At 44.1% G+C, this 22,880-nt stretch overlaps 1 protein-coding gene and 1 long non-coding RNA gene across 2 annotated transcripts in view; one reads left to right on the forward strand and one right to left on the reverse strand.

Moving 5' to 3' along the window:
• Positions 1-6,991, forward strand: part of spon1b (spondin 1b) — a 105,000-nt gene extending 98,009 nt beyond the window's left edge. The window contains exons 12-16 of the mRNA XM_083763933.1: positions 173-343; positions 1,053-1,220; positions 2,076-2,234; positions 2,998-3,276; positions 6,648-6,991. Of these exons, the coding sequence (XP_083620059.1) occupies positions 173-343; positions 1,053-1,220; positions 2,076-2,234; positions 2,998-3,276; positions 6,648-6,802 (932 nt within the window). The 3' untranslated portion in view covers positions 6,803-6,991. The remainder of the gene's footprint in view (positions 1-172; positions 344-1,052; positions 1,221-2,075; positions 2,235-2,997; positions 3,277-6,647) is intronic.
• On the reverse strand, positions 6,853-8,800 carry LOC310857931. The gene is made up of 2 exons (XR_014569188.1): positions 7,940-8,800; positions 6,853-7,814 (listed from the first exon to the last, which is right to left on the reverse strand). It is a non-coding gene; the product is annotated as an uncharacterized lncRNA (long non-coding RNA).
• Between the last annotated feature and the right edge of the window lie 14,080 nt (positions 8,801-22,880).

The following is a 22,880-nucleotide window of genomic DNA, read 5'->3' on the forward strand; positions in this document are numbered from 1 at the left end:
ATAAAAATCCAAGTGAAATTTGGATTCACCGTTTGTGGGTTTTTTTTGTTGTCTTTTTTTCGGTCACGGCTTTGAGTGGAGAATGTCAACAACAAGTCGAAATGGATTATGGATTTTCTTTAGTTCAAATGTCCAATGTTCTTTTGTCCCCCCGGTGGGTCGGTGCGGGCAGAGCCATCCACCTGCATGATGTCCGAGTGGATCAGCTGGTCTGCGTGCAGCGTGTCCTGTGGGATGGGCATGAGGTCCAGAGAGCGCTACATCAAGCAGTACCCGGAGGACGGCTCCCTCTGCCAGCTCCACACAGAGGAGACGGAGAAGTGTGTGGTCAACGACGAATGCTGTGAGTTACTGGGGACACACTGGGGTGTCATTGTTGTGTGAGTGTCGGCGCAGATGTGTGCATGCTTCTTTGCACGCGCGCACATGCACACACGCACACACACACACACACACACACACACACACACACTGTATGCTGTAAACCACTGGTTCTCAAAGTTAGGGGGTGGGGTGTGACAGTGAAGTGATCATTGAAGGACTTTTAAGACCATTTTAATAACTGAAAGAAAATAAATAAGTCCATCATTGCATCAAAAGTAATCAAAACAATGGTCAAACATTGGCCAAAGTTTCAAATAATATAAGAAAGTTGAAAACAATTTTCTCAATGTCTATCTGTGGAACAGAGTCAAACTCAATGTATTGCCTCAACTCCTACAATTCCACGTGCTTGTCAGGGTGATATTATTATTATAACCACTGCTGTGAAACCACTGCATCTATCTATTCTCTCTCTCTCTCTCTCTCTCTCTCTCTCTCTCTCTCTCTCTCTCTCTCTCTCTCTCTCTCTCTCTCTCTCTCTCTCTCTCTCTCTCTCTCTCTCTCTCTCTCTCTCTCTCTCTCTCTCTCTCTCTCTCTCTCGACGAATGAGTTCTGGTAACACAACCTCCCTCTCTCCTCCTCTCACTCTCCTTCTCCCTCTGTTGCTCAATATGTCGAGTTGACTAGGACCTTCCTCTTGTGTGTGCGTGTGTGCGCCCTTCCAACAGCACCCAGTACCTGTGTGGTGACAGAGTGGGGCGAGTGGGACCCCTGCAGTGTCACCTGTGACCTGGGCATGCGAAGGCGTGAGCGCATGGTGAAGATGCCTCCTTTAGACGGATCCATGTGTAAAGCTGAGGTGACTGAAGTGGAGAAATGCATGATGCCGGACTGTCGTGAGTAGACATTAATTGGATATAACTCACTACTACGCCATTGCCAGGGAACCAACTTATTAAACTAACCCTGATGTGACCGTTCAAGGAGTAATGCATGGTGCATATATATAGTAAATGGTGCATTTATATAGCACCTTTATTCAAGGCGCTTTACATAGATTGTGCATTACATTCACACATTCACACACATTCATACACCGATGCCGGAGGAAACCATGCAAGGCGCCAACCTGCACATCGGGAGCAATTAGGGATTCAGTGTCTTGCTCAAGGACACTTCGACACTAACTCTGGGGGAGCCTGGGTTCGAACTGGCAACCTTGCGGTTACCATCCAGCCACTCTACCCCTGAGCCACCGCCGCCCCCGTGACAGTACTAGAAACATTAGTGTGTACTTTGTGTACACTCCCTATTTTGGGAATGTCATACAGGCAAAGCCTTTTTAGACCTGAGGACGATTCTACAAATGCCTTCTAAATCCTCACAGTTTCCTGAAAAACTCATGTTTCTATGACAGTCGTTCTCAAACATTTTCATGTCAAGGACCCCCAGAAATATATGTAATCAGCCGCCGACACCCATCTGAAAATATGTTGTTCCAGGGACCCCCCAGAAGCAAAGATTTGAGTTAAAAACGTTCGCTCGGAAATATATTCAAAGATAACCACCACATTTTCACGATTTTTCAAAAAACAGCAGATCTATAAGCTCTTGGCACGGCACTCAGTGCCACGCTATGAGCTTATAGATTTGCTATTTCTCAATAGCCAAAGTATAACATAATGCTTAAAACATTCCCGTCCTGAATGGGTTTTCATGCATACAATACATGTCATGCGCTGGTGTTGCAGATGCCATTCCGTGCATGCTCTCGCCGTGGTCTGACTGGAGCGAGTGCAGCGTGACGTGCGGCGTGGGCATGCGCACGCGGCAGAGGATGCTGAAGTCGGAGTCGTCGGACTGCACGGAGGAGCTGGAGCAGACCGAGAAATGCATGCTGCCCGAGTGTCGTAAGTGACTCCAAATGAGCTCTCGTACTCGGTAAAAGACAGGGGTTGACTACTGACCTGTTTAAGACCTCTCTCTTGTCGTCCTCCATGGCTACTACTTATATGCTTAAGTTATTATTATTTTGTTTTCCTTATTAATATTTTCCAAATCACGTACGGATCAATGAAACAATAGAATGGACAAAGGATGTTACCTGTCCTATAAATGAATGACGCTGGGTACAGATGACGAGCAGGCTCGTCTTAAGGCGTTTGATATCGCTATAACATTGCCTCGCTGTGATTCATTTTTGGAACCGCTCCGGTTGCTATGCACTGTTGCCAGGGCCCCGCCCGCACTGCTTTTTTCTCAATAGCCGTTAGCTTCTGTTCTTGGCCGCGCCTTTGCACGCTTTTTTTCTCAGAAACTAATGCGCTGTCCGTAGTGTTGAACAGATCGGCGATGTTCGGAGGTCTTTTCTGGTTATCCGGTGAGCGCGATGGGAACATTGGTGTTTTCTAGAGCAAGGGTGGATGTCATTTTAGCTCTGTAGCATTGATGGAAGATGCGTCATAGTGGAATAGCCTAAAATCACCTGGCAAACCAAGCACCACCACTTTTGTCCACCAGGCGGCACTCGATGTGCTTAATTATAATGTGCAACAGTTTTGCACTGTTAAAAGAAAACAGATAACCTCTTTTCGGATGCATGTCACCACTCACCAGTGTGCAAAAAACAAAACATAAATCAGGCCTTTTTACTTTCTTTTGCCTCCCGGACAGCCGTCGACTGCATGGTGTCCGAGTGGTCCGAGTGGTCTGAGTGCAACAAGTCGTGTGGAAAGGGCCACGCCATCCGGAGCCGCATGGTGAAACTGGAGCCCCAGTTTGGGGGCGGCCCCTGTCCCGAGGGCGTCCAGAGGAAGAAGTGCAAACTCAGGAAGTGCCGCACTAAAACCAAAGAGGAGAGAGGGGGAGGAGGAGGAGGAGGAGGAGGAGGTGGGAAAAGGAGAAGAAGGGGCAAACAGCAGGGGAGAGATGCTGCTGTGGAGGCGCAGCCAGGTCAGTGTTTTGCTGATGAATAATGTTATAACAATATTGTTTTTTTACTAGCGATTTGATTGCTTTTTTATATTGATCTCCTGTCTTCGTGATGATGCATAACTTTGTAGCGGCCACTCTAGACTTTGATAGAGATTGATTGACGAAAATAAATCTAATACGTTGTTTGTAGTGATACCGTACGTTGCTGTCATTCAATTTTGTGTCCCAAAACTTTTTGAAAAAGTACCCACATTCTTTATTTAAGTAAAAGTATCAATACTGGAAATACTACAATTAAAAGTCAGGATTTCAAAATTTACTTGAGTAAATGTACAGAAGTATTGGTATCAAAATGTACTTAAAGTACGAAAAGTAGAAAGTATCCATTATGCAGAAGGTCCCATTTTGCAAGTTTTCAAATGTATAAAAATAGCCAATCTACAAGTATAATATAAATTACAAATACCCCAAAATTGTACTTGAGTAAATGTAGTTAGTTACTTTCGACCACTGCTACTAAGGCCTCACTCACACCTTCGCAACAGACTGATGTATGCTTGTTGTATACAAAGGGTGTGATACATCTTGCCCCAATGTATTTCCAATGGGCGTCACATGGATTGACACAACATTTGTGTTGTATGAGGGGGAGGGGGGCAGTCGGATTGACACAACATTTGTGTTGTATGAGGGGGAGGGGGGGCAGTCGAAACACAGCCGAAAGCCATGCAACAGCGTGTAGTCCAAAATGTTGTATCAAACCATGTGACTTCCATTGGAAATGCATTGGGGCGGCCATGACACTTACATTTTGCCTACATCATAGCATGCATCAATGTTGTATGCTAGCCCAGCGGTTCCCAACGTGGGGTCCGCGGACCCCTAGGGGTACGCGACGCATAGCCAGGGGGTACCCAAGCCCCCTCAAAAAAAAAAAGGGGGGCTTGTGAATCATGGTGTGTGTGTGTGATATGAAATGTCCAGTACCTCCCCAGTGCCTCCCCAAGTGCCAACCCAGTGTCTTCCCTGCAGTGTCTGCCCAGTGCCTCCCCAGTGTCTGCCCAGTGGCTCCCCAATGTCTCCCCAGTGGCTGCAGTTTCTCCCCAGTGCCTCCTGCAGTGTCCCCTCAGTGCTTCCCCAGTGCCTCCCCAGTGTCCCCCTGAGTGCCTCCCCAGTGTCCCCCCAGTGCCTCCCCAGTGTCCCCCTGAGTGCCTCCCCAGTGTCTCCCCAGTGTCTCCCCAGTGTCTCCCCAGTGCCTCCCCAGTGCCTCCCCAGTGTCTCCCCAGTGCCTCCCCAGTGTCTCCCCAGTGTCCCCTCAGTGCCTCCCCAGTGTCCCCCTGAGTGCCTCCCCATGCTCCCCAGTGTCCCCCTGAGTGCCTCCCCATGCTCCCCAGTGTCTCCCCAGTGTCTCCCCAGTGCCTCCCCAGTGTCTCCCCAGTGTCTCCCCAGTGCCTTCCCAGTGCCTCCCCAGTGTCCCCCTGAGTGCCTTCCCAGTGACCAGCCGAGTGCCTCCCCAGTGCCTACCCAGTGTCCCCCTGAGTGCCTCCCCATGCTCCCCAGTGTCTCCCCAGTGCCTCCCCAGTGCCTTCCCAGTGCCTCCCCAGTGTCCCCTCAGTGCCTTCCCAGTGCCTCCCCAGTGTCCACTCAGTGCCTCCCCAGTGTCCCCCTGAGTGCCTCCCCAGTGTCCCCCCCGAGTGCCTCCCCAGTGCCTCCCTGATTGCCTCCCGAGTGTCTCCCCAGTGTCTCCCCAGTGCCTCCCCAGTGCCTGCCCAGTGTCCCCCCAGTGTCTCCAATAGCAATACAAGAGCAATAATACAAATCAATCTTAATTTATTAATCTTATTCATTAATTATTGAATCAAATTAATTAATTAATCAAAATGTTCGACGCAAGAAGGCCCCTTTTTGAGGGGGCTTGTGAATCATGGTGTGTGTGTGTGATATGAAATGTCCAGTACCTCCCCAGTGCCTCCCCAAGTGCCACCCCAGTGTCTTCCCTGCAGTGTCTGCCCAGTGCCTCCCCAGTGTCTGCCCAGTGGCTCCCCAATGTCTCCCCAGTGGCTGCAGTTTCTCCCCAGTGCCTCCCCAGTGCCTCCTGCAGTGTCCCCTCAGTGCTTCCCCAGTGCCTCCCCAGTGTCCCCCTGAGTGCCTCCCCAGTGTCCCCCCAGTGCCTCCCCAGTGTCCCCCTGAGTGCCTCCCCAGTGTCTCCCCAGTGTCTCCCCAGTGTCTCCCCAGTGCCTCCCCAGTGCCTCCCCAGTGTCTCCCCAGTGCCTCCCCAGTGTCTCCCCAGTGTCCCCTCAGTGCCTCCCCAGTGTCCCCCTGAGTGCCTCCCCATGCTCCCCAGTGTCCCCCTGAGTGCCTCCCCATGCTCCCCAGTGTCTCCCCAGTGTCTCCCCAGTGTCTCCCCAGTGCCTCCCCAGTGTCTCCCCAGTGTCTCCCCAGTGCCTTCCCAGTGCCTCCCCAGTGTCCCCCTGAGTGCCTTCCCAGTGACCAGCCGAGTGCCTCCCCAGTGCCTACCCAGTGTCCCCCTGAGTGCCTCCCCATGCTCCCCAGTGTCTCCCCAGTGCCTCCCCAGTGCCTTCCCAGTGCCTCCCCAGTGTCCCCTCAGTGCCTTCCCAGTGCCTCCCCAGTGTCCCCTCAGTGCCTTCCCAGTGCCTCCCCAGTGTCCACTCAGTGCCTCCCCAGTGTCCCCCTGAGTGCCTCCCCAGTGTCCCCCCCGAGTGCCTCCCCAGTGCCTCCCTGATTGCCTCCCGAGTGTCTCCCCAGTGTCTCCCCAGTGCCTCCCCAGTGTCCCCCCAGTGTCTCCAATAGCAATACAAGAGCAATAATACAAATCAATCTTAATTTATTAATCTTATTCATTAATTATTGAATCAAATTAATTAATTAATCAAAATGTTCGACGCAAGAAGGCCCCCCTGCGGCCTGCGCCCAGCACCATGCCAAAGCTTTTTCCTGCAGGAAACACTGCTTGTGGTTGTAAATATATTGTTATCTGTGTTGCGAGGATGAGGGGGTACCTGGAAAAATATCTACCGCAAAAGGGGTACCTGGTCCAAAAAAGGTTGGGAACCCCTGTGCTAGCCCATTCTGACCAGGCACCCATTTTGGTGTTGGCATCATGTTATGCTTTAGCTATTGAAAAATAGCAGATCTACAAGCTCATATCGCGCCACCGAGTGGCGCGATACGAGCTTGTAGGTCTGCTATTTTTTGAAAAATCGAAGAACGACTGACATTTTTAGAATCTGATCTCAGGTCAGAATGGGTTCATCAGACCAGTGTGTGTCCAGTGGAAACCTCGTATGAATCTGATCTCAGGTCAGAATGGGCTAGATGGAAAGGTGTGAGTGAGGCCTGACTCAGCGGAGTTGTTGGTACGCCCTCAGGTTGCAGGATGCAGCCGTGGAGCAGCTGGACGGACTGCACCAAGGCCTGCGCCGGGGGGATCCAGGAGCGCTTCATGTTGGTGAAGAAAAGAGCTCAGACGGCCGTCTGCAAGGACAGGAAGGAGATCCGTGCCTGTAATGTACATCCCTGCTAGGAAGAGCCACTCGGTTGTGTGTGTGTGTGTGTGTGGGGGGGGAGGGGGGGTTCTTATATTACTGTATATGATTATGAGTTATCAAAATTATGTGGTTTCAACGACGACGACGATGATGGTGATGAGAGTGATGAAGATAATGCAGTTGTGTTTTAAGGCCAGGTAAACGGTGGGGGAGCAATGAACCTGACACCGGGTTAATGGGGGGGATTTGCAGTGACTCTGCTGAGCATTGGAGAGACGAGAGGAGTGAGAAGACCGGAGGAGATGATTAAAGATGGAAGGTAATGAGGAAGGGGAGGAAGTTAATGCGATTTGAAGAGGGTTAGATGTTGTCTATACTCAAACTATTATAGAAATTACAGTCCAGAGCAGAAATAGCCCAGAAATAGTGACCTGCAAAAAATTCCTGGCACCCTTTCAGGAAAGTACATTTCGGTGCCCAAGCATGGCCCACATAATGACATGTCATATTTTCGTGAGATTAAATTAGTTTCTACAATGGGTTATGGAAAATGGACAACAGAGGACATACAGAGATTATTGTCACAGATACTGTACTAGACTAGAGTAATATCACGACTACAACTCTTCCTCTGCCTCCATTCACATCATTTAAGATGACTATAGGCTATATCAGTTGTTGTCAACCTTTTTTAATTTCAAGGACCCCCAGTTTGGTGTGCTTTTGGCCACGGACCCCCATAACTCTGACCACAGACCTGTAAGGGTACATTTGGTTCATAACTATCAATAATTTAGGGACCCTCTCAAAGAGCTCTGAGGCACCAGTATTGTTTTCCCTACTATGGCTGGGGAAGACAAGCGCTTGTTTTTGGTACCTCAACAAGGCAGACTTGAGCCGTGCCAGAGCCAGCCGCCAGCACACTTATTTCAGTGTGCTACAGATTGATTGGCTAGCAAAACTAGGGACCTTCATGGTACACTCATCAGTTGGAGATGTTGGAGGGAGTCCTGAAATGATTAGTCCCTCCCTGAGATTTGTAGTTGCCTAGCTACACACATAACGCTGACGAAGGCCACACAGGCCGAAACGCATTCGTTATCAACGTCAGAGGTAAATAAATTCATACAAAAAGGACATACAATGAGTGCTGGCATTTTCCTTATTGCAGCCTAGCTAGACACACCCTTTAGGTCAGAAAGAGCAGTGAGATTCAGAAGTCGCACCTCGTAAAGCTGTGATCCATAAGTTTGGAAAAGTGAAACCGTAACACCTGGGATTTGAACTTTTGAAGATAGATAGATTTTTAAAGACAACACTACTTGTCCACCAAGCAGGTGGCCTACCCGACACCAGGGTATAAACAAAAGAGTAGGGAGACCACTGCATATGTGCTAGTGATATTATATTAATATACAATACAAATTGGTCACAGTGTTTTAATCATTAAAATAAATTCCAGATTTCAGCTTTAAACACTATGCTCTGGCGTAAAGTTGTATAATATATACCAGGCATACGTTAGCAGTCTCAAAAGACTGAAGTTTGTATAACTACTATCTATTCTAACCAACACTTTTAAATGGCACTTCTGTGTAATTACTAAAACACTATCACATAAATATCTCAGACATACTATATAATTAAATACATGTGTTTTATACATTTCTTAATACTATATGCTGTACTACTGTTTCCCTGTTGTTTCAGCTCATGTAGCACTAATCTTAGGATAGACGACTCACTCGGTACATCAATCAGATAGACATATTTGTCTACGGCCGACTGCTGAAAGATGATGTACAGAAGCCACTTTTGCCTCAAAGTGCCCCTTTTTCCCCAAAAAAAAACAAATGGCAGGCTGTAAAAGAAATATCAATATAATATATTTTAATGTTTACAAAAGACATTGTAATGAGAACATATTGCGTTTTTTTAGTGACATGGGCCAAGTTATTGTGTCTTATGCTAATGGCTCGTGCTCCATTAGTACTACATTTCTGGTGTGAAATGGCACAAGGGACGGACAAAAAGATCAAACACAACAACCGGCATCATAAACGGGCTCAGGGCCGTGCAGAGAGCACTTGAGGCCTGTTTATGACGCCTTTCAAGGTAACTGCTACAATGGAACAGCAACCAATAGACCCTTTTTAATGTGGCTTTGTCAGTGTGGGAAAACTGGAAAGGTACCACACCACAATGTAGAAATACTCTTTTACAAGTAAAAGTCCTATGTACACATTTTTACAACCTTTTCCGTAATGGCTGATCTGCAAAGCAGTTATTTCTGAATACGTTATGTTATTGTTTTATTAACCTAAAGTACAAAGTACCATATTTTTCCTCCTGAGATGTAGCGTATTGAGAAATGGACATTCTCAATTAAAATAAAAGTACCTCAAATTTGTACTTATGTGCTGTACTTGAGTAAATGTACTTGGTTTACTTTCCAACACTGAGGCCCCTTTTCCACTAAACCATTCTAGATTCTTGGAACCTTGGCGCTTTCATGGAACCGGCGGCGGCCATTTTCGGGGGTTCCAGTTCCGAACTGTTAGCGTTCTGAACCGATTCATTTTCAGTGGAAACACCCTGAACTGGTTCAATATTAGGCGAGAATAAATAACCAAAATGGTTCAACCCTGGTGGAAAATGGGCCTGAATGTGTCATATTGTATAAACACTTCCCACATCCTCCAGGCTAACTGAACTGTACAGTAATGTCTGAGAATCTGAAGTGAGGCTGACTGTAATGAAACATGTTGTGAATTGAATTCATGAAGTTGACAATAGAGTAGACGGTTTCATGCTGACTTGGTTGGGTAAAAAAAAACTAAAAAACATTACGTACCATTTGATGTTTCTGAGCTTTGTTACTGTTGGAGACAAAGTGACTTGTTTGTCTTCAGCTGTCGTCAGTGCTTTGCAGACGACCTTCAAATACTAGGTTGCATAATTATACTGTAATATCTATGTATGTATTTTGATAAGAATTTCACTTTGTTTGTTTAGTACATTTTACTTTTTTTCCCTTTTTATGTTCCCAGGCCTATTCCTTTCTTACCTTTCTTAGCCTCCATACTGTACCATGTTGACCATGTTTTTTCTGTTTTTTGTATTCAACAGTCTTTACAATAAACAGGTAAATGTGAGAATCATAATGTCTTTGGACAGTACATTGTGCTATGTTCTAGCATTACTGTACATGTAGTTGTAATGTTCTATCTCATGCCTCATCAGAACTCAAATAGCGTACTCCACATCATCACACAAAAAATAAAACGGCTTGGCTGTCCATGTTTTTGTAGGACTTGGCCACAATGTTCTCTCATGACAGTGCTTCTGTTGTGATTACACGTTGCTCCCACTAGATGGTGACAAAAGAGTGAGATATCCTTTGCACGGTCGGGTGGGCACTCCTCCTGGCTGTGTTGCTGTTGGCAACAGATTAAAAACATAATAGCTGTGTTTCAGGAATGAAACAGCTTTGGTGTGCTTGTTTGTTTTGGGGTACGTCGTGTTCTTAGGTTTTACATAATCTGCTGTGTATCAGAACGAGGCCATAACATGCAGTGTAGCATGGACAGCCAGCCAGGGGATACTTTTCAAAAAACTGTATTATGTGTACAGTGTGATCATGAATAATGAATGCAGAGCAAAGGGGAATAGCTTTTTATCTACTAACGATCAATTATGAATGATGCTCTGCAGCACGCTGAGTAGTGGATTGAACTATCAGCGCATAATGTCACTATGATACAATAGTCACACAATTAGACATTGATTTCTCCAACAAACGGCTTCGGGCACAAGCAGCTCTCTGGGACTGTGATCTGGGATCTTACACCAAGAGCTATAAGACACAAAGGTTTACCTCGGGACAAGCTAGACCTTTTGAAGTAATATTTTTTAGAGATATTGATTTGATTGTGTCTCTCTTGCTCTCTTTGCCTGCCTACCCATCTGTTTTCTGTCCAGTGTCACTGTCTCATCACTTCTGTCTCTCTGATCTTTCTCTCAGCCGTTCTCTCTGTCTGTGTACTGACCTATAGCCTACTGTGCCTCGATATCTCCATGTCGCTCCTTCGCTTCTACTTTGGTGCTATAGAGCACCCACGTCTGAGGTCAATATCGGTAGAGGGCACAAGTTCACGGGTTCATGTACTTTTTATTTGCATTGAAATCCCCATTATAAGAACTGTGTTTGAAAAATTTACATTTCATCCCGGTCGTTTCACTCATATGGATAATGAAGAATCAAAACTGAGAAAACTTTCATAAACGACACAGAGCCACCTCCCCGACAATTTCACTTTGTTTATTTTTGGTGATTTTAAGATGACCCTGTGTTATTCTCCATAGAGACATTACTTCCGTGAACCAGGGGATGAGCGAGTGACGTCAGGACTTCGACGCTCTATAAGGAACGGTGCACTGCAACCTGCAGGTGACTATTATGCTCCGAGTCCGACAGAATAAGCGAATGGCAAATGGGGTTATTATTATGCTCATACAATATACCACAGGTCCACAGCTATAAATGGTAAATGGTGCATTTATATAGCGCTTTTATCCAAAGCGCTATACATAGATAGTTTACATAGATCGTGCATCACATTCACACACATTCGTACATGTCACCGACGGCAGTGGAAACCATGCAAGGAACCAACCTCGGGAGCAATTAGGGGTTAGGCATCTTGCTCAAGGACACTTCGACACCAACTCTGGGGGAGCCCGGGATCGAACTGGGAACCTTGTGGTTCCCATCCGGCTGTTCTACCGGCCACTCTACCCCTGAGCCACTGCCGCCCCAATAGGCTACTCTCTGCACCCATCACTGTCTCAGTCCTAGTTCTGCTGTACCCAGAGGTACAGCAGAACAGCAGGATCTGTCTCTCTCTTTCCATAATTCCCTCACATCATTACATGGTTCCTGTGGTCCGGGGCCCGGTCCCTATACATCTATCGGCCCGGTCCCTACATCTATCGCTGCCACTGCACAGTGTCTATATTGCTGAAACTACAAAGGCACGACATGAGAGAAGAGGACCCTTTGGCATTAGACCCTATACTGTAGCTCTGATCCATAGCTCTAATGCGTAAATGCAACGCATTAGAGCTATGGACCGACCTGAGCTAGACCCTACTGTAAAGAATCGCCTGGGCTTTCAGATGGGGAGACGTATTAGTGTGTGTGTGTGTGTGTGTGTGCGTGGGGGGGGGAGGGGGGGGCATTTGCAGATCACAAACAAGTCCATAACTCACTGTGTGACAGGAAGAGGATAGAGCTAGATGGTGATACCATTAGCATGCAACACTACAGCTAGAGCGGCTATGTATGTGTGTGCGTGTGCGCGTGCATTCATGCGCACGCACACGCATGCTCCTGTTTGTGCGTTTGTGTGTGTGTTTGTGCGATGCGTGGTGGAATCCCCTGGCGGTGTTGTGGTTGGAGACTAAGTGACCCTGTTTGCCGCTCTTTGAACTAAGTGCTTGCTTCTTGCTAGAGGAGTGAACTCAATACCCCCACACCCCCCATCTCAATCCTGCCTGGCTGTAAATCAGAGACAGATCAAACACACATTCACATAGGGAATAGACCAGTGTTGCCATGTCTGCTTATTATAAGCAATCTTCGGCTTTTTTTGTTAGTTTTTTTGTTTTTTCACCACCTTTTACCACGTTGCGACGCGTTGAAGGTCGGCTATTTTCAAATAGCCAATGTATGTATAGGTTTAAGGTGTGTGAACCAGTCTCTTCCGTTGAACTTGTTTTCATAGACCTGGTTGCTTATTTCTCACCCGGCGTCTGGCAACACTGGACTCCATTAAGATGAGACTCTGAAAGTGGAGCAGCGTGGACCACTGCATTCTTTGTTAATGAGTTCTCAGACAAAGTGAACTAAGAATTAATGGATGGATGGATGGATGGATGGATGGATGAAAGGTATCTTCCCGTAACCCGTAACCCTGATTACGGTTTATTGCCTGGATTACAGGGCAAATCTTCTGGGCAAGGAGGACACATGTCCCTTTGACCAGCGGTCTCTGTCCTCTTTAGACTGACAGTATAGCGCTGTTGGTTTAAATTGGTTAAACTGTAGGTTGATTTCAATGAGGAGAACATGGCTTTACCCAAATCTTTCATTCTGCTTGTGTAACAGCAAAATGAGGTAGCGGGAATCGGGAGATATAAAAAGCAACAGTGTGTGGGAGTGTTATTTAAATTAGCTCACACCACCTACACATCAGCATGAGTTGAAAGAACAAACAAAGCCAGATATTATTAACTCTTTGTTAACAGGGAGTTAACAAGTTAACAGCAAAACAATTAAATGCATGAATATCGCACTTTTAGAATGTGAATTACATTCACACACCCAGTCACCCACTTCACATTCACACACTGATTGTGGAGGAAACCTGCATGACAGTTGATGTGCCAGTACCGGGAGTGTGTTCTGTTTATCCTAAGGTCTGGTGGCAAATGCATACACCGAGATTACCCAATACTCCAAGACTTGCATCTATTAAATCATCGCCCCCTCAGGTCCTCCAATGCTGGCCTACTTGAAGTGCCTAAAAGAATGTGCACAAAAAAGTATGGTGAGGCAGCTTTTTGCTTCTATGGCCCAACAGCCTGGAATAAACTTCCATTCGAGCTCAGACACGCACCCTCTGTAGACATTTTTAAATCTCAACTCAAGACTCACCTCTTCACCCTTGCTTTTAGTTGAGTTTTTTTTTTTTATGTTCTTATATTCAATTTTGTTCTCTGCCATTGTTCTATCATTTTAACTACTTGTGTTTTATTGTATTTTATTTTTGTGTCCTGCCCTGTGAAGCACTTTGAGCTGCATTTATGTATGAAAAGTGCTATACAAATAAAGTTTATTATTATTATTATTCTACAGTACAATGAAAGGCAGAACTCAGGGGTACAGATTAGCCTCAGACTGGCATAGATTTATTGACTACACTGGTAGGGTATTCCCCTGAAATGAATAAGAAAATAATATGAATAAAAGCAAATATGACCTGTTACTTCACAAATCAAATTCGATCATATCAGTTCGTTGGTTGGGACGCCCCTCGAAGCAGGACAGAGAGCTCGTCTGTCCTGGAGAATTCTAAAGTTCTTATCTCTTACCACTTGTTCACATATCAAAGCAGCGTTGGCATAGGACGTTGGGTTACAAGTCACTGCACAGCCAGGCTGCAGTACACTATTATAAGTAATGGTACTTAGTTAAAAGGTCTATTTTATCCCACCACAGTGCATATAAAGGCACCAACATCATCGGTAGTGGTTAAGTGTGTTGCAGGCCACGTACAGTATACTTCTGCTCCACCAGCTCAATGCTACTGCCGGACGACCCTAATATTTCTGTATGAATTATGTAATTCTACTTCCACTCAGAGTTGTACTGTATAAGGAGGATTTTTAGGAGGATTTGAGTTAGTAGTGGCAGTGGCCAGTATAGATTTTTTTTGTTTTTAGTTTAGTATTAATAAACAAGTGTACACTGCTTAGGTAGTAGGAACCTTTGTAACAGGTACTGTGTGACACAGGAACATGTTAATGGTTGCACCACATTTGAGCTGGAGAGTGTTGTTAACTAATTTAATAAACTATTGACTGGTTGGATCAATTCATGGGGAAAGGGAATTAAGTCACTTTCTCCCAAAGGTAAGACATTATTGTTTATTGCTGCTGCTGCTGCTGCTTCTGCCGCCGTGCAAAAATGGGGTGTTAAAGTGTGTGTGTGTGTGTGTGTGTGTGTGTGTGTGTGTGTGTGTGTGTGTGTGTGTGTGTGTGTGTGTGTGTGTGTGTGTGTGTGTGTGTGTGTGTGTGTGTGTGTGTGTGGCCTCTGTGATTTGCATAGGCCTATACAGGCTCTTTAATTTCCAATACAAGTAACCAAAAAACCCAACACAGACTGTTGGAAATAGAACACTGTCTTTAAGCAGTTGTGTGTGTGTGTGTGTGTGTGTGTGTGTGTGTGTGTGTGTGTGTGTGTGTGTGTGTGTGTGTGTGTGTGTGCGTGTGCGCGTGCTGCGCTAAATGCTAAATAACTCATCTTGGAAAATGCCTTCCCACGTCCCTGGTTGTTGTTGTTTTAGTAATTGTGCCACTGTCACACTTGACCACTACATTGCACTGTTTGCACACACCTCTCACTCATCCACATCTCACACTACTGAAAATAACCACTTTCACACTCCATGTTCATTGGTTGTTCAGTTAATGGCATCCATTATTAGACCTCTGTCTTGTTTCCCATTTGTGTTCCAAGTGCCAGCTCATACAGTAGGTAGTACCTGTGTAGAAGTCAACAGCAGTAAAACGTACTCTACTTGACTGAGTAATAATTAAGTCAAGTACTTCGACTCGACTGGAATATTGTGGTACTCTATCCACCCTGATTAACAGTTTATTATGATCATGCCATTCAAAATAATACTCATACATTCATCTCTGTCTTTTCGGTTGTGCGCTCTCTCTCTCTCTCTCTCTCTCTCTCTCTCTCTCTCTCTCTCTCTCTCTCTCTCTCTCTCTATACAATAGAATACATCTCTGTCTTTTCTGTCTGTCTCTCTCACACACACACACACACTCTTCACATGCCCCGCATAATAAGCAGCAGCTGATGACAGTAGATTCTCCTTTAACATCCCTGGGCCCTCCTCGTTATCGTTATAACCTGGCCTAAATGACTCCTGACCTGGACTTCCTAGGTACAGTACAGCTTTCCAGTTTGACACACAATGTGCACACTGCGTAGCCAACGCACGTACTGAACCACAAATGAAGCCTTAAATGCACTATGATGATTCCATCTATACCTGGACGGCCATTGTAAAGTTCCTTTTGTGCTGTAGTACCACCGGCCGCATGTCTGTCCTCTCCTGCATTATTAGAGCTACACTGGCAGCTATATTTTCTTTTCTTCAGCATGTCAAAGCAAAACTGAAAAGGTGTCTAGACTGCTGTGTCTCAAATAGCTCATTCACACCAGTCTGACATGCAGTTCTGGTTGCTTAGGTGATATGTGAATACATTTCATTTGTGTTCCTCATTGTGGAGAGGTACGAAGAGCAGCTGCTACTTCTTCCATTGAATGAATGTGACTCATGGCAACGTGCGAACACATCTTGGGATCCTGTGTATACTTTTTTTATGAGATTAATTTGGCGTAATGGCTCTCTAGCACCCAGCCAGCCAGCCGCTATCGGAAACAATTAAGTGTGGAAAATATCCATAGCGATGCACGCAGCACACGCCACAGTTAATTCACCGCCAGAATGATCAGAGAAAAGAGAAGAAGGTTAAACGGTAAATGTTTGATACTATTATGCAATTTGTTTACTTTACTCCCTCATTTACTCCATCATTACATTTTGTTAACTCAACTGGCACAAGACAACACAGTTTTAAGGCTCTGATGTTGGCTGCCTCTTGCCTCTTGAGTTACTCAATTTGGACTGGAAACAGTGCTGTGTTGATTTAACTGTAATTAACTACAATGACACACATTCAGTTGTTGTTCCATGGAGCAGATCTTCAGATGAGTGCCTATATTATCAAAGTGATATGCTGCAGCGGGTCTCTGGAATGCACAAGCGCTGAATAGGGCAAAAATGTATTTGCTGCAAATGTAAAATGTTGAGTGTAGTTGTTCTCAATACACCAATGGCCCTATTTTCGGCAGTGATTTGAACAATTTTAAAATGTTTTTCAAGATAGTAAAAAAAAAAAATCACACCCGTGTGAAGTGAGGGGCGCTCTCATCATGCTATGATTAGGTGATGTAATGATGTCAAACAAAAATATAAAATGATCTGTATTGTTAATGGGATTTAATGTTTGTGTTTGGGACAAGATGACGTAAATTTTCCCTTCATTGTCAATGGTGTTTTTAAAACGAACATTGAACTAAAAACAAACATTAAACCTGTATATAGGAGGGGCTAAAAAAAAAAGGCAAAGAAATCTAGGGATAAGGGCCCAAGGGGTAAGGTACTAAAATAAGGCCCCAAATGTTAAAAATGCATGTCAATGTTCTTGAGTGATTAGAAAAGGGTCTCCCGGGGGGCACGGTGGCACAGTCGATTCCCGCTGGGGACGCTGTGGGTGCTGGCGGCGTGTTCTCTCCTCCGCGTCATCAGAGGCAGGCAGGTGGAAGGGCCTTTCTGTGTGGAGTTTGCATGTTCTCCCCGTGTCCCCCAGGGTAGGTACCCTCACAAAAAACATGCAGTAATCCTAGTCTCTAAACTGCCTCCCCCTGGCCAGCCGGGGCACCTGATGGAGGGGGAAGGAACTGGTTGGAATAACGTGTTCCTTCCACGCGCTACGTCCAACCAGGGAAACTACCCCCTGTCAGCTGTAAAGGAGCAACTTGGACACTCATACATGAAGGAAGCATGAGTTCAAGTCCGTTGCACTCCCCAGGTTGGTGGAGGGTGTGTACTGATAATTGACACAGGGGTGTATATAAAAAAAAGAAAAGGGTCTCCCAGAAGTTCTCTCAGAGGCCCATGCATGTCCAGGTCAGAGGCTATGAAAAGAGCAGCTAAGTGGCGCTGAAAAAATAATGGAAGTTCACAACAAGGTATGACAAGCAGAAGTGGATTTGATTTAATTAATTATGCATGCACTCCATTCCCTGTCTGTCTATTCAGAGTCACCATAGTTCTAATCCCGTGCTCTACAAGCTGATTTGTAATGACACAATGCTGAATCAGCCTTTTCACTTCTTGCCATGCGCTCGCCGTACAGTATACTGATCTTCAACTCTTTCACTTCTTTGTATAGGTGATGCATTGTGAGATCGGCTATATTCTGCGAGTGACACCGTCTGTCAAATATATATATATATATTTTTCACTTAATTTTTATTGATGAAAAGACAAGGACAACAAAAAAAAGTCAATACAAAAAAGAAAAGGAAAAAACTAAAACAAGGCTGCATTTTTCATATTACACGGTACATTCATTGAAATCCTCATACATTATCGCTAGGCTGAAAGAAGAGATCCCACTTTTCCCACTTTTTATAGAACTTATCCTCTTGTAGTCTTAAGTATGAATGTTATATTTCCATAACATACAGTTCCTCAGTAATGTCCATCCAATGTTCTTTCGTGGGTCCTGTTGGTACCAGCGTCGTGTGATCGCTTTCTTACTTGTTGCTAAGTGGATCTCGATTAAACATTTATCATGTATTAGAAACTCTTCAGGGATATTTCCCAGCAATAAAAAGGAACAAGTCTGAGGTATCTTAAAAACACAGAATGGTCTCCAAGGTGGAGTGGATATCCTGCCAGTATTTCTGAATTTTGGGACAAATCCAGAATATATGAGCGTGGCCCGCCTCCTTGTGGCCACATTGTCTCCAGCATGGCTGTTCTGTTTTCAATTGTACTGACTTAATTTTAGGTGTCTGTCTTCCAACAGAATTCTCTCCACATTCTGGAGTTGGTAGACGTAATTTGTGTTTTGCACATATTTACCCATTACTCTGTAGTGATGGTAATCTCCAACTCTTTTTCCCAATTAGTTTAAACTCTGTGGAGTTAATCCTAGCTGAAACCAAGGCATTGTATACACTAGAGACTGCTCTTTTGGACTCATGTTTATATGCCTGTATAAAAACCTGTACGAGATTGTTTGAGGCCACCGGCTCAGAAGCTTTCACCTCCCCCATGAAGTACTCTCGTATCTAAAAAAGTCCTTGTTATATCTATACAAATTTAGGGGACATTTTGGAGACAGTGGGATAACTTTTGACATGGATTTGCACAATTTCTCAGTTCGGCTAAATGTGAATGTGGTACATGTCAATTATGTAACGAATCATAGTTATTAAAATGTACTATTTAGTTCACATGAGTTCTCATGAAATGTCATGTGGATCATACAATTATGAAAATATATTTTCTAATTTGTTCACATTGGTTCTGTTTGTCTGAGTTAAATGAATCAGTTTGACACTTGTGGACAATAGCTGTCCACAACAGCTCTCTTGTGTTGGAGTAAAATGAGTCATCAAAAAACAGTAACTCAGGCTCTTTGGCTGAGTGCAGGTAGATGTTTGGTTGCCCATGTGGGAATCCGTGTGTGCGTGTGTATGTGCCTGCACGTGTGCATGTTTTAAACATTTAAACTAACATTTAAACTGGAAAAAACTGGATCTCCCCCTTTTTTTTGTACCTTCCTTCTTGTGAAATACTGTGTTTTTCTCTCTCACTCTCAATACCAAACAGACATGCGCGAGCGTGCGCGCGCGCGCGCACACACACACACACACACACACACACACACACACACACACTTAATATAAAATGAGTCAGTACTATATATAGAAATATTTATTAATAACATCTGAATAGACAATTTACACAGTCTGCCATGGTTTCATAATACATTTTGTGTTTACAATAGGATTAGTACAGTATCTCACAACAAAGAAAAGCTTTAAAAATGGCAACATCTCACAACAAAAATGACGCATGCATTGTAAAGAGGAACACAGGACAAATCATAATTTGCAATACAAAGTCAAAACAATCTGGTGTTATCTTGAAATTCAAATAATACAAAAATTCCTTCCGCTATTCCTCTGTCCTCAAAATAAATAACCAGGTATGGTTTAATGCAGTGATTCTCAAAATGTAATTATTTCCTCCCCCAAATAATATTCTTTTTTAATAGGCATGATTGAATTTATCTTAATGTTAATCCTTTCTTGTGGGGGTCCCTGGCACAAAATGGTTTCCGGTGGGGGTCTGCGGCCAAATACATATTAACCCATTCTGACCGGTCACCCATTTTGGTGTCAGCATCATATTATGCTTTAGCTATTTAAAAATAGCAGATCTACAAGCTCATATCGCGCCACCGAGTGGCGCGATACGAGCTTGTAGGTCTGCTATTTTTTTTTTAATCGAAGAACGACTGACATTTTTGGAATCTGATCTCAGGTCAGAATGGGTTAATCAGACCAGTGTGTGTCCAGTGGAAACCTTGTATGAATCTGATCTCAGGTCAGAATGGGTTAATTTGGTGCTCCTGGACATGAGAACGCTTGAGAACCACTGCTTTAAATACATTTCAGTGAACTGGTGCCGATCTGGCCCGGGTTATCAGCAAGGATCCGTTCCAGTCAAATCAATTGCACCCTACACGAATGGAAATGACTTCTAATGGGATTAATCTGAACATTTTGGGTTTTGGGTTCTAGAACATTAACACATTAGTCAAAAGGGCATGAGTCTTCATTTGGTGCTCTGTGTGGAGCATAATGATCATCAGTGGTGGAAAAAGTACTCACAATTTTTACTTAAGTAAAAGTACCAATAATGCAATATGGAAATACTCTCTTAACGAGTAAAAGTCCGGATTTGAACATTTACTTGAGTAAAAGTACAAAAGAATCGGCTTCAAAATGTACTTCACCTCCTTTTCTCCCTTTTTGCCAAAAATACGAGCTCACTACAAGTCGGCGAACATTTTGGAAACATATACCAGCTCTACAAGCTCACAATGCATTGTGCATTGCAGCATTGTGAGCTTGTAGAGCTGGTATATGTTATATGTTGGCAAATGTTTGCCTATTATCATGTCTGTGATGAATAGGGATGCTACGGACATATGTGGTTCATAACCCCAAATCATTCAAAAGCACTGCTTGCTTGTCAAAATGTCATTAGACTATACTAACGATGCCCTCCGCAGTTAGAAGAACGAAACTTTCAGGAAAAGCAACACGCCAAACCGCTACAGAGCAAAAGACAATCGGTATAAACTATACTGCAGTGTTTTCTCTTATTTTGTCCATACCCTTTAATTACCAAAGACGAATTGACATGCAACACATAAAACATGTTGTCTGACCATTTTCCCATCCCAACAACAACAGCAGCTTTTCACACTCCCCCTCACCGTGTCCTTGGGGCACGGCTCAGTGAGAAGAGCCTCGCACAAAGACTAGAAAAATGCACAGAAACGGTCCGTCTCTGTATATAGCTGTGTGCTCCTTTGGTACACTTAATAATGCTGCCTTACATTTGATTTATGACAGCACGTCGCTTGGGGTCACACGTACTGTACTGTACATGTATTTGTGTGACTCTGGAGAGCTGGAGGATTCTTTCCAACACAACTGCCACTGGAATGTTCAGTGAAATGGTGACCTTGCTACTATGGCAACACGCCGTCCTGAGGGTCACGCATCGAAACGTTTCGCCCAGAGAGTCATACTGTATATAAGCTAGAGAGAGGACAGCCCCACCTCCACAATTAATTTCAATGGAAGTTGCTCAGTGGCGATTGAAGGACCCGTTTTCTTTTTTTTTTTTTTTCAATTTGGAGACCAAAGAAATGACCATTTGGTGGCCAAAATGCTGAAGTGCTAACGAGCTCTCCATGTTAAACCCCAGCTCGTGCTGTAGGCCTACATGCACGGGCAAAAAACACCCGCTTGCAGTTCCAGTAGAATTTGGCAGCTTCAGCGTTGGCCAGCCGCTCTGGGGGCCTCATTTGTTACTTTTCAGGAAATGGAGAAAAAAAAGTAACCTGCGTTCCAATGCATCCAATGTAAATATTGAACCAATGAAAAGTATTAATGAAATCTACAGACCAAATTAACCAATAAAATAGCAGATCTCGCAGCATGTCACGATGCGTTTTGAGCTTGCGGATCTGCTACTTTTTTTTACTTTTTTTGTACGACACTCTTGTATGACAAAAGTATATGGCATTTATTCACTAAGAAAACATAAAGATGAAATATGGAGATACGAGGTTTCTGCCTGACAGCGATGATTTGGAACCGTACATTTCCATGACAGCGCTAGCTGGGATTCTGTGTCAGCCATCTGAAACGGTGTTGATTTTGACAGCAAATTCTGATTTAGTTTTAGTCAGTCTTTTGAATACATTTTCTTTCTGTTTTAGTCCCATTTTAATCATCTGAAATGTTTTAGTTAGTCTAGTTTTAGTCGACTAAATATACAGTTGATTTAGTCGACTAGGATGTATTTTTGGCAGGCCTTGATGGCGTCGTAATGGATGATTTTAAGGCTTAGTTGCATGCTGAAAATATCCGATCTAAAAGCTCACATTGCGTAATGAGCTATTTTCAGCATACAACCTATATAATAAAATGACTTTTAGTTCTACTGGATCTCTTCTCCACTAGTACCTTCCTAATATTTTATTTCATTGTTGACAAATTTCTCAATAAATGTAGTTTTAGTCATCATAGTTTTAGTTTAGTTTTCCTCAGTGAAAAAGATAGTCGGACATTTTTCGTCTACTTTTAGTCGTCGAAATCAACACTGATCTGAAGTGCACCAGACGAAGAACCATTTCAACAATGTTGATTTGAACAGGAATGTCCAATTCTGTCCATCACATTTCTATACCTATAGGCCTACCTATAAAATCTGTTAGTTAGTCTAATAGGCTGATCTATCTACATATTCACACAGAGTCGACTGTTACAGCAGCTGAAGCTTCACACACTCTCGACAAAGTCAACATTTTGGTCTGCGTACTGCAGTTGGACAAAGACAACTCAACTGTTAGTTTAATCTACTTCAAACATCTTGGCTATGCTGTTAAAAAGGTTAGGCGTGAATGTACTTTAGTAGCCTTCTCGGAATGTGGTCAATTGTTTTTTTGATTTTCTTTTTTGGTTTTCATGACAAAATAGGAATAAGGAATATAAATGTGTCTTTCCAGCTTCATAGCACAGTAAATCCTGTTCGATCTAACGAGTTACTTTACTGACACGAGTAACGTTCAAACCATCTAGCCATGTGAACCCAATAATACTGAATCTACAAGCTCACAACGAGTCACAACGCAATGTCTTGTTTGCTTGTAGATCTTTGTTGAATATTTGGCCATTGTGGCATGCCCAGATTAGGGATGCTAGGGTTCACGTGGTCACTATACTGTAGTAATAACTTCAGCCAGGCTATAAAAATGTCCAGCAGGTCCACCGTACACTGGATTTGAAAGTGATAGTGAGGCACATGTTAAAATCCTGCCCATGACGTGTGTGTGTGTGTGTGTGTGTGTGTGTGTGTGTGTGTTATA

The sequence above is a fragment of the Protomyctophum parallelum genome, assembly GCF_964188405.1.
Source record: "Protomyctophum parallelum genome assembly, chromosome: 4".
In the NCBI taxonomy this organism is placed as follows: domain Eukaryota; kingdom Metazoa; phylum Chordata; class Actinopteri; order Myctophiformes; family Myctophidae; genus Protomyctophum; species Protomyctophum parallelum.